General features: G+C 45.8%; 1 protein-coding gene across 1 annotated transcript in view; it reads left to right on the top strand.

Moving 5' to 3' along the window:
- Positions 1-2,433: 2,433 nt before the first annotated feature.
- Positions 2,434-17,156, top strand: part of GAA (glucosidase alpha, acid) — a 33,663-nt gene continuing 18,940 nt past the window's right edge. The window contains exons 1-9 of the mRNA XM_036756810.1: positions 2,434-2,596; positions 5,971-6,575; positions 6,733-6,878; positions 9,696-9,861; positions 11,558-11,654; positions 12,834-12,953; positions 13,517-13,635; positions 13,800-13,931; positions 16,243-16,353. Coding sequence (XP_036612705.1) covers positions 6,021-6,575; positions 6,733-6,878; positions 9,696-9,861; positions 11,558-11,654; positions 12,834-12,953; positions 13,517-13,635; positions 13,800-13,931; positions 16,243-16,353 — 1,446 coding nt within the window. The 5' untranslated portion in view covers positions 2,434-2,596; positions 5,971-6,020. The remainder of the gene's footprint in view (positions 2,597-5,970; positions 6,576-6,732; positions 6,879-9,695; positions 9,862-11,557; positions 11,655-12,833; positions 12,954-13,516; positions 13,636-13,799; positions 13,932-16,242; positions 16,354-17,156) is intronic.

The raw sequence follows: 17,156 nt of genomic DNA, 5'->3' as shown, positions 1-17,156 counted from the left end.
TAGAAATACAAAGCTGGTTCAATATTAGGAAAACTATAAGTATAATTGACCATATCAATAACAATAATCATATGATTTTATGAATTAAAGCAGAAAAAGCCTTTGACAAAATACAATACCCATTCCCATTAAAAACACTGGAAAGCACAGGAATCAATGGAACCTTTTTTTTTTAAAATGATAAAGTGCATTTATTTAAAACCAAGAGCAAGCACTAACTATAATGGGGATAAATTAGAAGCCTTCCCAATAAGATCAGGGGTGAAGCAAGGATGTCCATTATCACCACTATTATTCAACATTGTACTGTGGTACTGGAAAAATCAGTTATTGGTAAGGAGACCCCTGAGAAAACCCCAGTTTGCATAATAAAGAATGGACTCAGACCTTCTGGCATTTAGCAAATGTCCCTGGGGCTCTGTGACTCCACCAAGGAATGTCAATAAGATTATCCCACTTAACAATAACCTGTCAGAATCTTTTGATCTGTCAGGACCTTTGTTCCTGTTCCCCAGACCACCCTGTGACCTGGCCTGTAAATTCCAAGAGGTAATTAACCACTGTACCATGTATTTTCTATAAATACTATTTCTTCACCCCAATTCTGGGCCATTCTGATTTGGGTTGAATCCCGAATGAACGCTGGCTAATAAATTCTCCATTTAAAACTTATACTCTGTGGCGTGTCTCACTCGCTCTAGGTATAACAGTACTAGAAACACTAAGCTATAGCAATGAGATAAGAAAAAAAAATTGAAGGAATAAATATAGGCAATGAAGAAACAAAACTATCACTCTTGCTGATGATATGATGATATACTTAGAGAATCACAGAGTATCAACTTTAGTTAGTCAAAAGCTAGTCAAAACACTTCAGCAAAGTTGCAGGTTATAAAATAAATCCAAACAAATCATTAGCATTTCTATATGCTATCAACAAAACCCAGCCGCAAGAAATAGAAAGAGAAATACCATTTAAAATAACTACAGATAATACAAAGTAACTTGGGAGTCTATCTGCCAAGACAAATCCAGGGACTTTATAAATACAATTATAAAACACTTTACGCAAATAAAAACATCTAAAAAATTGGAGAAATATTAATTGCTCATGGGTAGGTTGAGCCAGTATAATAAAAATTATAATCCTACATAAGTTAATTTACCTATTCAGTGCCATAACAATCAAGCTACCAATGAATCATTTTATGGAGCTAGAAAAATAGTAACGATTCGTCTGGAAGAAGAAAAGGATAAGGATATCAAGGGAATCAATTTTTTATAAGTATTAAGGAAGGTGGCCTACCAGTTCCGGATTTCAAATTATATTACAAAGCCGTAATCACCAAAACAATCTCCTACCCACTAAGAGAGTGGTGGATCAGCGGGATAGATCAGGTACACAATAATACACACTAGTAAATAGCCACAGTAAACTAGTGTTTGATAAACCCAAAGATACAAGATTTTGGGTTAAAAACTCAACGTTTGACAAAAATTGCTGGGAAAACTAGAAAGCAATTTGGGGGACACCAGGCATTGAGCAGACTTCGCAGGATCGTAGTGTTATACCGAGAGCGAGTGAGACACTCCACAGAGTGTAAGTTTTAAATGGAGAATTTATTAGCCGGCCTCCATTCCGGGTTCAACCCAAATCAGAATGGCCACGAGTTGGGGTGAAGACGGAGTATTTATAGAAAATACAGGGTGCAGTGGTTAATTATCTCTTGGAATTTACAGGCCAGGTCACAGGGTAGTGGGGGAACAGAAACAAAGGTCCTGACAGATCAAAGATTCTGACAGGTTATCCTTGAAGTGGGATAATCTTACCTATTGACATTTCTTGGAGGAGTCACCGAGCCCCAGGAACATTTGCTAAACGCCAATAGGTCTGAGTCCATTCTTTATTATGCAAACGGGGGTTTGGGGCTGGGGCAGGGTTCTCCTTGATTTCTCCAGTACCACAGTAAAAGGAAACAATGAAATAAAATATTCAAAGTGCTTTATCCATCTTCCTAAATGGTAAAAGAGGCAGTGTGACTGAGGACAGAGGACTGGCCTTTGGCTTCAAGGTACTCCTTTCTTAAAGCCACAGAGAAATCGCTGCTGCGTGGTGAGTTTCCATGCCTGAGAGCTCCTGACCCCAGACCCCGCCCCCCAAGCCCTAGATTTTAAGGTCCTTTACCTCAGGGATCGGGGCTTTTTATTTCCACTACAACACTTAATTGCACACAGTAAACTTTTTTCTGGTGAACGCTGCTGCTGCCGTGTATTCTTTTAAAGTCCTACATTAAAGGATCCGTGCAGCATTTACCGACACAAACACCCCCGAGTTAGGAGCTTAGTAAGAAAACAAGATCACACGCTTAGACGCTCCGACAGGCACGCCTCTCCAAACATTAAAAAAAAGAGATGCCATCCGCCCCGCCTCCCGCCTTATTTTTATCTCTTCTCGGCGGAGCCACGCTCCCTTACGGTGCCCGAGGAGGGAGCCAACAATTCCAGGGCTAACCCGGGCAGGAAGCGGAAAGGTCTCAGAAGCCAAGGCCTGGAGGCGCTAGGCCGCCGCCACCCGCACCCGCGGCTGCGGATCTCGGTATAAAAAGTCCTTGAGAGGAGGGCCCGGGAGAAGGGAAGTGGGGCAGAAAAGGCAGCACAGACTGGGAGCCAGGGTGTGAGAGGCTTCCGGACACACCTCCCCCCCAGGGTGTACACAGCTGCAGGGTGGACGCCGGGCGGCAGAGCAGCTAAGAGGGCGGGAGAGGAGCCTGGGCGCACGTCTCTCTCCTCCCGGTAGGCGAGACTGACTGCGCGTGACCAGACCTGACGAAGCCGGCCGTTCGTCACGTGGGTGGGGGGAGGAGAGAGGAGGAGAAGGGATGGGCAGGGAGCCGCTCGTCGGGGTCACGTGGTGGGCCTGGGCTGGAGAGGGGCGGGGCTGCCGTCGGGGGAGTTCTGGCAGAAGTCCCAAGCCAGGTTGGAGGAGTTTCGGAGGGTGCCGGTGCAGAGCGCTTGGAACAGGTTTGAAGAGCTGGGACAGGGGAGGGGGGGCGTCGGGATGCAGGGGGAAGAGAACGGGTTCTGCGCTAGACCTCTCCATCGCTGCCCCACTGCCCATGCTCTCACCCATCCCTTGCCCTCCCTCCGCTGCTTGGAGGTGCTTGTGCCGTGGCTTCCTGCGGGCTCCCCCTGCCTCCGGTCTCCCCAGATCCCTAACAGCCAAGATGCCATGCCTAAAACTTGGCTCCGCCTTTCCTGCCCCAGTCTGTCCCCTCATCTCCAGCTATACCGAGCTGGAGGTCCCGTAGATATCTGAAACTCACCAGTCCCCAAACTGAACGCATTATCTTTTCCCCTAAGCCCTTCCCCCCCTTCGAACTTTCCTCTTACTGTAAAGGGCAGCCCCGGTCTCCCAGGCCCTGAGACTCACCCCAGGGGTCACACTCAGTGCCAAACTGTCACTCAAGCTGTTGCTTGAAGCCGCATCTCACAATGAGCACCCCCTCTCCCCTCTGACTCCCCCACCTTTGGAGGACTGTTGCCTGGTGGGACTGCCGGTCTCCAATCCGCCCTCCATTCAGCCACTAAAATGATTATCCTAAAGCCCAAGCCCAACCACACCACCGCCGCCCCCACCTCAATAAACTGGGTGGCTCCCTGCCTCTTTTAGGATTAAACACAACAACCTAGCCCCCTCCTTCCTTCCCGTCTCTTTGCACCTTCATCCTGCCATGTACTCTTCCGTTCAGGGGCACGGCCTCCTGGCTGTTCCACCAACAAGACCCTAGATCTCTGGGCATCTCCTCTGGCCGTCCCCGTGCCTGGAACTCTTCTTTCTCTGTTGCATTACTGGCCTCCATGGCTTCCTTTAAGTTCCAACCAAAATTCCATCTTCTACAGGAAGCCTTTCTCAGCCCCTCTTAATTCTAGGGCATTCCATATTTATTTCCTATTTATCATTCTCATATGCGATGTTACATATGTGCATATTTGGGTCTAGTGGATAGAGTGCAGGGTCTGGGTTCAGGAATACCCGAGTCCAAATCTAGCCTCAGAATAACTGTGTAACTTTGGGCCAATCACTTAACCCTGTTTGCCTTGGTTTCCTTATCTGTAAAATGAGCTGGAGAAGGAAATAGCAAATCAGTCTAGTATCTTTGTCAAGAAAACCCCAAATGCGGTGGCAAAGAGTTGGACATGGCCCAACAACACATAACTAGTTTGCTTCTTGTCTCATTAGATTGTGACCTCCTCGAGGACAGAGACTGTCTTTTCCTTCTTTTTGTGTCGCCACTGCTTAGCACACTGTAGGAGTGCACATAGTAGGTGCTTCGTAAATGTCCATTGACTGAGGTCCCTCCCTTGCTCCAATATGAAGCTCCAGTGGCTGGCTCCCTCTTACCTAGTTTCAGATCATATGCCAACTCCTCTGTTTAATATTTAAAGCCTCCACAATATGGCCCCAGCTTTACCTTTCCAGAGTGATTTCACATTAACCCCTCCTCCCCCATCCATAGTAATCATATTATACATTACAACCACTTGCTGTTCTTCTTAGTAGGCTTTCCTCTTTGCACTAATGCCTGGAGTGTACCCTTCCATTGTCTTCTAGAGTATCAGCCTTCTTCAAGATTTGACTCAAGTGCCCTCTCCAGTCCCATGCTTTTGCTGATCTCCCTTTGTGGTTAGTCCTGCCTCTCCTGCACCCTCCAGTTCTGTTGTAGTTACCCTCCTTCACATATACTACTTCCAGGAAGGCTGGCCTTGAGGTTTCCTTTATACAGTATTCCCTGTCCCAACATTGGGCCCTTGTACAGGATGTGTCCCAGGCCTGGAATGCACTCAGTCCTCTCCATCAAGAAAGGCTTTCTGTGGGAAATGCATCTGAGGTCAGCCTTGAAGGAAACCAGGGATTCCAAGAGGCGGAAGTGAGACAGAAGTATACATTCTGGGCACGGGGAACGGATGGCCCACACAAAGGTCCAGAGAGGGGAATGGAATGTGCAGGTCGGAGAACAGCAAGTGGACTCTCTTGCTAGAATGCAAAGTGTCTGAAGGAATAATTGGAAATGGCTCTGGAAAAGCAGGCTGGAGCCAGCCTGGATGACTCTAAATGGCAAACTGAGTGCATTTCATCCTTGAGGCAGTGTGGTGCCATGCATGAGAAGAATTTTGAGCAGGAGAGGGTCATGGTCAGATTAGTGTAATAGTAATAACAGCTAACATTGGACCTTATAATGATTATCTCATTCGATCCTGACAACTACCCTGGGAGATAGGTGCTGTTATCCCCATTTCACAGAGGCAGTTAGGTTGCACAGTGGATAGAGTGCTGGGCCTAGAATCAGGAAGACTCATTACTATTGTCAGAGTACTACTTCATAAACTATATGACCAAGAATAAAATTTCTCTGGGTTCTAGCATCTTCATTTGTAAAATAGAAATTATACATATCAGTTACTGTTAAGCTCACATTAGGTAAGTACTTTTGCAAACATTAAAGCATTATATGTAAAAGTTATTAAGATATATAATGCATTTATAATATAAGTATGTAAATTTGAGTTATTATTAGTTGTTTATTGACTAAATTGACCTCTGACCTACAACTAAAAACACCCTGTTGTTCTTAGTGTGACTTATTTGTCATGTCAAAGCAGTCAGCCTTTAGTCTTCCTTACTTGCCTTACCTTGTCTTCCTTACCTTCTTTTCCTCACTTTCACGCTCCTACCTTATATCTTGGCTTTGAGCAAGTCATTGTAACTCTCATGCCTCTGTTTCTTCATTTGTTCATTATGGAAAGTCCAGACCACTAGCATCTTTGTCTAGAAGTTGATGTTTGGTAAACGCTTTGAGATACCAAGAAACTGTCTGTGGATCAGTAATTGTTGAATCAGGCTTACTTTCCTTTGAGTTGGCCTTAGCCCCTTCGTGTTATCAAGGCTTCATTAATTCTCTGTCTCCACAGGCTACATACAACTGGATCTAGAAACCGCACAGCCATCTCAGGTGTAAGTCATGGCCGAGGAAGGGACGCCACGCCCCTGGCACTTGCGATGGCTGATTCTAGGAGGCTGTGGTGCTGTCGTCTTAATGATCACCGCTCTCCTGGGGGCTTCCTTTCTCCATGTATCAGTTGTGGTTCCCAGAGAACGCAGAGACATCTCCTCCACACAACAGGGTGTCTACAGAGCTGGCTGGGAGGCAACAGGGAAACCCCAGGCTTGGCCCCCTCAGGGGTCCCCTACAACCCCTGCTGGAGCGCCTTTGCAATGTGACATCTCCCCAGATTACCGCTTTGACTGTGCTCCAGAAAAGACCCTCACTCAGGAGGAGTGTGAAGCCCGGGGGTGCTGCTATGTCCCGGTGGCTCAGCAGGGATTCTCTCAGATAGGGCAGCCATGGTGCTTCTTCCCACCCAGTTACCCCAGCTACAAATTGGAGAACCTCACCACCACGAGGACAGGCTACACCGCCATGCTGACTCGTGCAGTGCCTACCTTCTTCCCTAAGGACATCCTAACCCTGCATTTGGAGGTCCGGATGGAGACAGAAAGCCGACTGCATTTTACGGTAGGTAGAAGCTCAAATCCAGTGCCAAGTTTGGGATGGGGTAGATATACTGGTTGTAGTTGTTAGGGAATGGGTTTTGGGGTTAGTACCGGGCCTCTCCCCGCTCATCAATGAGTCAGTGACTGGCACTTAAAATTCTTCTTTCCTTTTCTCCCAGATCAAAGATCCTGCCAATCATCGTTATGAGGTTCCCATGGAAACCCCCAAAGTCAATAGCAGGGCTCCTTCTCAGCTGTACAGTGTGGCATTTGAGAACAATCCCTTTGGTTTGGTCATATCTAGGAAGTCAAATGGCATGGTGTTGTGAGTATTCATTTGTTTCTCCCTGACTGCAAACCTAGAAGTGCCAGAGGCCGTATGGTGTAGTGGATAGTGCTGGACTTTCGAGTTGGGATGATAATATTTAGAGCTAAAAGGTATCTGAGGGGTCGTCTAGTCCAGTACCCTCATTTTACAGATGAAGCACTGAGGCCTAGAGAAGTTAAGATGTGAGACTGAATTGTAGCTCAGATATTTAATAACTGGGTAGCTAGGTGGCACAGGATAAAGTGCCAGGCCTGGAGTCAAGAGGATCTGACTTTAAATCTAGCCTCAGATACTTGTGGTGGAGGTGTGACGCTGGGTAAGTCACTTTACCTCAGTTTCCTCATTTGTAAAATGAGCTGGAGAAGGAAATGGCAAAACCACTCCAGTATCTTTGCCAAGGAGATCCCAAATGGGGTCATAAAGAGTCAGACACAACTAAATGACAACGACAAATGACTGGACGGTTCATTTAGTCTCTGAGATACTCAGTTTCTGCATTTGCAAGATGGAGATTACAAAGGGGAGAAAATAAACATTTCTATATTGTGTACGATGTGCCCAGCAGTGTGCTGAGCATTTCACAGATGTTGTCTCTCATTTGATCCTCAAACAGCCCGGGGAGGTAGCTGCTGTTATCATGCCCGTTTTACGTTGAGGAAACTGCGGCTGAGAGAGGTTAAATGCCTTTCCTAGGGTCAAACAGCTGGTAAGAAAGGATGGATTTGAACCCAGATCTTCCTGACACCAGGGCCGGTACTCTGTGCACAATAATATGTGGGATAATAATACTCACACTGCCTACTTCATGGAGTTGTTTTGATAAAAGTGTTGTGCAGACCTCCAAGACTACTATGCATGTGAGGTTATTGTGGTCATTACTATTACTGTGAGGACAGCCAGTGCCAGGTGTCAGAAGCATAAGGGTCCCCTTTAGGTGCGCACTGGGGCCTGTAGGGGAGCGTCCTGTTTGTCCTTTTCCTAAAAACAAGAGAATCACAGCAGCCTGAGTCGTGGGACCCGGCAAAGGGCTCTGGCCTCAGGTGTATGTGGTAGACTTTTTTGGGGAGGCTGCTCCGCTTTGTCTGTATAGGTCACATCCTCAGACCTCACACTGGAAGTGTCTGAGAGTTGAAGGCACGAGTTCACACTCATCTTCCAGAGACGTGCCTGCTTCCCAGTGTCACACTCGCTACGGGATAACATGCGCTCGAGCTCACAGTTTGAGTCCCTACAGGGCGGCTGATACCCTTTATTTCTGGGGGTGGGGGGGAAGGGAACCTATGAGTACCTACTGCTATGATCACAGCTTATTATTCCTCATTTGGTGGCTGTTGCATTAATGGTCAGCCAGTAGACACAGCTCTTGGCAGTTATTTATCCTAATAAATGTCCTAATAAGTAACAGTAGCTATAACCCAGAAACCAGGGGTACACTCTCCCACAAAATACACAGTGTCTGTAGAAAGAGTTGGCATAAACTGAAGAGTATTGTGGTGGTAAGGCTCACCTGTAGGAGCACAAGTGGCCAAGGTAGCTGACAGCTTTAGAGCAGCAGGGCCCTTGCAAAGCGTTCCCTGGGGCTAAATGTTTCCGTGGGCTGGGCTGCTCAGGCGGTCCCTCAAGATCCGCCCCTCTTTGCAGCCGGGGATAGATCTCTCTTGAGTCTCTTCTGTGCTGCCAAAAGTTGTGCTCCTTGAAGCCACTTCTGGCCTCCAAGGACTGCCTCTCTATCTTTGGACTTTGCGTGTCTGCTCCCTCAATTGCATCTGTGTCTCAGACCTACTCTGCCACTGCTGGATGGTGTGTCTCCCTCTGAGCACGCAGCTGCATTCTGTGGCTCTTGTTTTGGGCTGAGAGGGGCCTCTGCATACAGGAGTGGGGAAGAGGCAAGAGAAGAGTAAGTATCTTTATTCTACTAAATCAGCATAGCCCGGTAGTAAGGACAGCCGGAGAAGAACATTCCTCTCCCTCTTGCACAGAAAGAACTGACTGTACTCTCCCATTCTCTTTTCCCCCTCAAGTCCCTGCCCAATTTGTTTTTTGTTTTTGTTTTTTTGTTGTTGTGTTGACTGGTGTCTTCTCACGAGATGTTTTTGTCCTGGGTTTAATAAGCCTTGTGTCTTAGCAGAGATCCGAAATAATTTTGTTCATTCTTGGAATGGAATTCGATTGTGGATTCTGGGGTTGAGCAGGTTCTCAAGAAGTCATTATGTCCAGTTCCTCATTTCCAGACAGAGCCACAAAAGGAGCTGGCACCTCAGCCACTTCTCTTAAAAGCCAGAACTCTCAAAGAGCACTATTTTCTAGCTTACTAAATTGGACTCCCTAATGTCATGAGGGGAATTGACAACTAAGACGGACGGCACAGTCTTCATAGCCTATGGTCACTGCTGCCTTTGTGACCCGCTCCAGCTTCTGCTAACTCTGTTTTCTAGGATGGGAAGTGAGGCATTGTGCTTGACCAAGACTAGTTTCTTCTGTCAGTCATCGGTAGTTTGCTCTACTGGGAAGGATTGTGGCCTGTCTAAAGGTTAATACAGGCAAAGTGGAACAGCCTCCCCAAAAAAGTCTGCCACATACTCCTGAGGCCAGAGTCCTTTGCAGTGTGCCATAACTTGGGCTACTGCTGTTCTCTTATTTTTAGGAAAAGGATAAAGAGGGTGGTTCCCCTGTAGGCCCCAGAGCACAGCTAAATTGGTCCCTTTGGGAACATTTCCCCCACTGTATTCAGGTCACTTTCAGATTCTCCTGTTCTCCTTGAGATTACCTGTGGACCAGATGGCTCAATGGGAAATCTTGGTCTCTCCCTGGCAGGCTGAATACAACCATTGCTCCCCTATTCTTCGCTGACCAGTTTCTCCAGATTACTACCTCTCTCCCCTCCCCATACATCACTGGCCTTGGGGAACACGAGACCCCCCTAATACTTAACACCAACTGGACCAAGATCACCTTCTGGAACAGAGACATGGCGCCTGAGGTAAATGGGGAGGGCTGTGAAAGGAAAGATGTTTTTCTTCTTTTTTTTTTCCAGTTTGACCAGAGGTTAGGAGGGGAAGAAGACATAGAACGTCCATTGCTCAATGGCTTGTGAACACTGTACTTCTCTAAATCTAAGATCACGTTGTTTTGGTTTTTTTTGTTGTTATGTCTCACTGTGGACTTAGGTCCAGGTTGCAATCCCCTAAAAACCTCTGCTGTCTTTCACATGAGCTGTTATGTAGCCACGCAGTTCCCCATGCAGAGTTTGTGGACCATGCTAATTCTGGTAGAATCTAAGAGGTAATTTCCACTTCGATTCTAACAAAGCGACTGGAGTCCAAAGAGTGATGGCGGCTTTCTCACACCAGCCCTTTGAGTACATGGCTGGATGTGGTTCTTGATGGGAACGACTGAGTGGAAGCAGCCCCTCTTCCTTTCACTAGAGATGGGCTTTTTGTGTGTCATGGACGCCTTTGTCTGGTGAAACAGGCCTTTCTCAGAGGTCATTTAATCTAAGTTATTCCTAAGCAGGAATCATTTCCATATTGTTCTTCACACGTGTCCATCCATTGGTGATGGGGAACCCAATGCCTGTTGAAGCTCTTCCATCCATTCCACTTTTGGGTAGTTCTAATTGTTAGGAAGTAAGCAGGGGCCTTGTATCCCAAGGTCTAGCACAGTGCTTCCAGGACAGTAGGAATTGGTTCTAAAATCTGCCTTTCTGCAAGACTGCCTGTCCCTCCTCTGTCTGACGGCCCTTCAAGATACTTGTTGTCTCCCCTGCCCCGTCTTCTCTTACCTTGGGTCAGAGAGCTCTCACCTGGTAAACAGATCCTCGTATTACACAGACTCCAGTTCCCTTGCCATCCCAGTCACCTTTCTCTGGATGCACCCAGTTAATCAATGATCATAGAACTTCTGAGTTGGAAAATATAACATTCAGTGTTTGGTTAGACACAGGGAGGAATGGAGCAGCCATCTCTTCTTTCTAGAAACTACACATCTATTAACACTGCATTTAATTAGAGGATTTGTGGAGGAAATTCCTCTCCGGTCCCATTGTCCTTTCCTCTCTAAGACATTCAGAGGGTTTGGGGTGCTGGTTTGTAAGATAACCATGTATGTCAGCTCAGTGGAGTCTGATAGTGGGTTCTTTTTGACTGCCAGGTCACAGCATTGCCTCACACCCAACTTGCCTTTCGTTAACTCCCTCCCCCGACCTCTTCTCTGAACTTGTCTCTGTCTCCTGCGTCCTGCGTTAGCCAAAACCTAAGTGGAAATGTCCTTCTTGGCCCTTTAATAACCGTACTGGAACTTGAGAGGTGGTACGAAATCACTCTGTGCTTCAGAATATGAACCAGCAGCAGGGGCCCGGGGGAGGGGGGGGTGGGGGTGTGGGGGGGGGGTGTGAGGCTTATGTCATCACCTCCCCCAAGGAGCCTTTGTTGTGCACTTAGAGGGAATGGAGACTTACAGGAAGTTCCTCGAGATCAGGAAGGAACTCTCTATAGCTATGACACTGTGGACCCAAGTCTCCATTGCTTTCCTGTCCTTAAACAAGTACGTTGCCCATATGTCTCATGAAAGTACAGCTACATTTGGTGAAGTACTCATCACAGTCACTTTTCTAATTAGTTTAGGAGGAGGAGATAGGATTTCATCCAAAACTAATATTGGCAACTTCTCCATCCTAGCCTGGGGCCAATCTCTATGGTTCCCACCCTTTCTACCTATGCCTGGAGGATGGAGGGTTAGCCCATGGGGTCTTCCTACTGAACAGCAATGCCATGGGTAAGTAATTGAGGACTTCTGGTAAAATCACACATTGAGAACTAAAAAGGGCTTCAGATCATTTAGTCCAGGGGTTCTTGACCTAGGGTCCACATCTTTTGATTTCTAGGGGGTTTTAAGGTGTTTTTTTTTAATATTTTCATAGCTGTTTCAATATGACTGGTTTCTTTTGTAATTCTACATATCTTGTGCATTTAAAAATATTGTTCTGGGAGAGGGGTCCGTAGATTTTACCAGACTCCCAAAGGAATCCATGACCCAAAAAAGGTTAAGAACTGATACAGTCTAACTCCACTCCCCTCCATCCGTTTTACAGATGAAGAAACTAAGACCCATGTCAGTGATTTGCTCAAGGTCAAGTGAGCGTTAAGTAGCACAGCTGTGACTCAAGCCCAGGTCCTCCAACTCCATAACCAGAACCCTTTCCATTGTACTCACGGCCTGTCTGCCTCTGGGTGGGAGAACTTAGGATTATGTGCCTCCCCACGCCTTAGCTGTGTTCCTGCTGCATTGGAGCAGGAGTTGTATTTCTTGGCTTCTCTTCCTAACTCCATCGCTGCTCATCCCTCTCTGCCCCATTTTCTTTTGTCAATTGGATAGGAACCTCCCTGTTCCCAGCTAGCTGCCTTATGATATTGCAGACCAATGAGAATATAGGTATGAAATGCTTCAGGGCATTTATAAGAGAAGGTCCTTTATAATGTATATGTATTTATATATATTGTATATATATATATATATATATATATATATATATATTTATATGAGAAGGACTGTGCTGTGCAGTATCATTTGCATACGCTGTGTGTGGGCTTACCTTCCACCCAGAAGTAGGAGGAATGTTCAGGGACCTCACTTGTGACATATTATTGGGAGATGGAGTTTTGAATGTGATGGAGACACTTAGGGACTGACCGTTCCTGTTCCTTTATTCCTCATCCCATCATTCCCATCCCCACTGAGCCAGTGAAATTTAGATCACCCTCTTGTTCTTCATTCTCTGTGTTTCTGTCTTTCTCCTCAAGAGAGTGAGTACATGAGGGAGGTGATGACCATGGCTTCAGGGACCCCATAAGATAAGAAGCCAAAAATATAAGGTGTGAAGAGGAGACTCTTCGCTTCTGGGGAACCGTGGTCTCCAGGTGCTTACTAAATTCTCAAGACTGCTTTCCTTTGCAGATGTAGTGTTACAGCCAAGACCTGCCTTGACCTGGAGAGCAATAGGAGGCATACTGAACTTCTATGTCTTCTTGGGACCGGAGCCGAAGAATGTGGTTCAGCAGTACTTGGATGTTGTTGGTAGGGCCTTCTCTTCAGGCTCCCTGACTTCCCCAGTCCTTTTTATAAAAGCCCAGTAGGAATAGTCATCTTCCGCCCAGCACAGATCAACATCAGGAGATGCTAGGTAGATGGGAGGTTCGAGAATCTATAAGAGGTCAAACACTGGGCATGGGGTATTTTTAGTTCCTTATCGTGTTGCACTCTAAGTAGGCTGTGAAAGGGGGCCTTGGAGTGACTGCTAGCTCTCTGACTACCACTAAGCATCAAGGGTGAAGAGAAACTTGGTCTTTTGGGGGTTCATTCAGCATAATCTGAGGAGTCTAGGTTGTTGTTTTCTTATTACACTTCTACCCCTTTACATGACTTTTTGTTCTCAGGACAAGACATATGCCCACCTCAGTTGCCTCACCTGTGAAATGTAGACAAGGCAGTAGGCTCACACAATGTTTATGCTGATAGGCAGTGCAGAGTAGAAAGACTTGGAAGGGAGCTCTTCAGTCCCCTGCTCCTCTCTCCTTTCTGTCTACTGCACCACCTAGCTGCCTGCCCAGACTCAGTGAAGTTTTGCTATCGGTTTGCAGGATACCCATTTATGCCGCCTTACTGGGGTCTGGGCTTCCACCTGTGCCGATGGGGCTACTCCTCCACCACTATCACCCGACAAGTGGTAAAGAACATGACAGCAGCTAACTTTCCCCTAGTAAGTCCTCTGTTGGGTTCCCAGGGATGTCTTGGGGTAGAAAGAAATGATAATGAATCCTTTGGGACCCCAAAGGTAAGCTGGTGGTGGTAGAGGTAATACAGGACTGGGAAGCTGTTTCATTAGTACTGCCAGCAAACTGAACCACCACGGTTTTTCTGTAGGATGTCCAGTGGAATGATATAGATTATATGGATGCCAGGAGGGATTTCACTTTCAACAAGGACAACTTCTGGGACTATCCAGCCATGGTGCAGGAGTTTCATCAGAGTGGCCGGCGGTACATCATGATTGTGGTGAGTTCTCTCTCTTCTCCCCATAGCTCTTCTCTCCCCACCCCCCAGCCCCGACCCCTCCACCAGAGCCTCATCCTCAGCACTTAGACCTACACCTCCTTCCTAATCATCCCCTTTAAGGAAGGGAAATGCCCAGGTTTCTAGTTTCTCTTTCTTACCATTTCATCATCACTGAGAGCCGTTTATTTTATTAAACATAAAAGCATAGCTATAAAGCTGGAAAGGTTCTTAGAGGTTATTTAGTCCAACCCTCTCATTTTACAGATTAGGAAATCTGAGGACTAGAGCATTTAAGTAATTTGCTTCATGTCCTCACCTTTAATACCCAGGTATTATAAAACAGAAGTGGAATTCAAATGCAGGTCCCCCAAATCCAGCACTTTTCCCACTGTTACATGTCCTTTTAGATGTTGTATGCAACATTTCAGAGATATATTGTTCCAGCCCTCTTCCTTCAATCATCTTTAGAATATTAACTCCTCAGAGGCAGAGACTGCAGCTCTGCACTGTGCCTAGCACTATCTTGCAGAGGGATTCAGAAATCTGCAAACTCTTACAGAACTCATCTAGTTCTTCCTGCAGTCACAGTAACCATAGATCTGAGAACAGAGAACCTCAGTAAATTTAAAGAAATGTAGTACAGGCATGCCTCACTTTAAGCAAAAATGCCTAATGAAAAATTAGTGGTGATTATTCATTTTGTGAATTAGTTGGAAATTTTGTTACAGTGTTCTTTTTCAATAATAGTCTATTCCCTGTGAAGCTATTGACTGAAGCCTTTTGACTGAAGTAAAAAAGAATTATAATTTGGCAACTATATACTCCCAACTAAATAACTCTAAAAGATAAAACATAATTTATACAGAAGTGCAAATGGCAACTCTGTTTCCAGTGGCAAAAAAAATGGAAAGAACCCAAATGCCCAACGTTAGAGACGACGGATGAGCAAAGACTATAGTATATTTTCACAAAAGATTCACATGTAACTTTAAAATGCCAAGTTATACAAATTGTGTTGACATGTAGTACTATTAAGTGAAAAAGAATCCAGATACCATGCAGACTATGACTATCTATTAATGCATTTTCGTTTATTAACAAACACCAGGAGAGGGGAGAAAGAATCATAGAATTTCAGAGTTGAAAAGGGCCATAGAGATCATCTGTTCCAATCCCTCCAGTCTTTTTCTCAACAGAGGAAGAAATAGAATTCAGTGTTCTTTGGGGTACTTTCTTGCATGTAAAACTGATTAAGCTCGTAATGGTTTTATAATCAAGCTTTCCCGTTCTTTAAATATTATTTGAATTACAGTATCTTGACTTTACATATAACTTTTCAGGAAGTCATGTATTGTATAAGTGAAGTATATGTATGCCTGTACTACAACTTTTGATTATCTAGACTGAAAAAATCTCTGGTCTCTCCAAAACCTCATGTTAGTAAATCATTTCACCCTTTTCATACCATTAAGCTTTTTCTCAGAGTTTCTCACTAGGATCAACATGAACTCTTTTCCTCCTTTCTAATGGAGAATGTAATAATTGAGAAAAGGAGAATTTTTTAAGGCATTGGATAATATAGAAGTTGATTGAGATACAGCCTCCAAATACCGTCACTCTCCCCTTAATGCCCTCTGCCCCCAGGTTACTTGGGCTCTTACTGGTGGCAAGCACAATATGCTGGTAATAATCCTGTTGACAGGACAACAGAACTGATGATGGGTCACCCAGAGCCAAGAATCTCAACACTGACCTGATGTCAAGGGCCTTGGGTTCTGGCTCTGTCTGTTATACTTGGAATTACCTCTCTGCTTCAGACCTCAGGTTTCTCATGGTTATAGCTACTTTGCTGTCTGGTCAGGAGGAACAAGCAAGATGGCAGAATGGAGAGGGTGCTTTAGAGTCATGAAGACTGGGGTTCAGATCCTGCCTGTGACATTTATTAGCTGTGTGACTCTGAGCAAGTCGTTTTCACCTTCCTGTTCAGTTGTGTCACATGTAAAATGGGAATATTTAGGGTTGCTGTAGAGATCAAATGAGAAGGCTGCTTATAGTACCAACCACTATTAAGAACCCCTGCTGGAGTTCGAACAAATGCGTCATGCTGTAGCTGACTGCTTGAGAAAATGGGATCTTTCAAGGACCTTGGGACTGGGAGGCGAGTCGTGATGTTGAGTCCCCCTGAGTTCTCCCTTAAAGGCTGCCGTTTCAGAGGGGAGGGGAAGGGTTCTCCAAAGGAATAATGTGAAGGCTTCTGACCATTCTCCATCACATCCATATGAAATGAGCCACCTCTTTCTATCTCCGTCAGGATCCAGCCATCAGCAGCTCTGGTGCCCCTGGGAGCTACAGACCCTATGATGAAGGCCTGAAGAGAGGAGTGTTCATCACCAATGAGACGGGACAGCCTCTGATTGGAAAGGTGAAAGCTAGAATGGGGGCAGCAGTGGAGTAGAACGTGGGGGTTAAGGTCAGTGGGAAGGGGTGTGGTGGTGTAGAAAGAAGGTCCAAATATTTAGATGTTAATACTTATAATCGCAGCGATGCAATGTGGAGATCTGAGTCATAACACATATTGAGCAAACAACCCTGGTCCCCTAATAGAGGGGATCCATTTCTTGAAGGGCACAGATTTGGAGGGAAAACTATGAAGTCCAGGCCCAGAGAGTGAACTCTTATCTCTGCTACACATCTGGAGGGAATAACTTGCCCTCTCTAGACACCTAGTGCCTCGTTTGATGGGACTTTGTCCCTTCCTTCAGAGGACCTCTACACAGCCCTTTAAAGATGTCAGGTCAAGCAGTCAAATCAACCACCATGTTCAGGATAAATTGCAAGCCAGGGTCCACAGTGGGTTAAGTGACTTCATGAGAAGCGCAGAATGTGGGAGAAACTTTCTGTAGTCTGGATTCCCAGCTCAGATGTCTAGCCGACTTCCAAGAACTCTGCATAGGCAGTGGATCGAGTTCAGGGCTTGGAGTCAGAAAGATCTGAGTTCAGATTCTGCAGGCATTTGCCATATGACCATAGGCCAGTCACTTCACCGCTCCCTGCCTCAGTTTCCTCATCTATAAGATGGGGACAGCAGTGGCACTTCCCTCATAGGGCTGCTGTGAGGATCAAGTTAAACGAGATAGCATGTAAAGAGTTTCACAAGCCTTACAGTACTAAATACGTGATAGCTGTTGTTGTATCGTCCCTTATGACGTGCAGTCAGTCGCTCAG

This window comes from Trichosurus vulpecula, chromosome 4 (assembly GCF_011100635.1).
Source record: "Trichosurus vulpecula isolate mTriVul1 chromosome 4, mTriVul1.pri, whole genome shotgun sequence".
Classification (NCBI taxonomy): domain Eukaryota; kingdom Metazoa; phylum Chordata; class Mammalia; order Diprotodontia; family Phalangeridae; genus Trichosurus; species Trichosurus vulpecula.
Note: the sequence above shows the minus strand (reverse complement) of the source record. Positions and strands in the feature narration are given on the sequence as shown.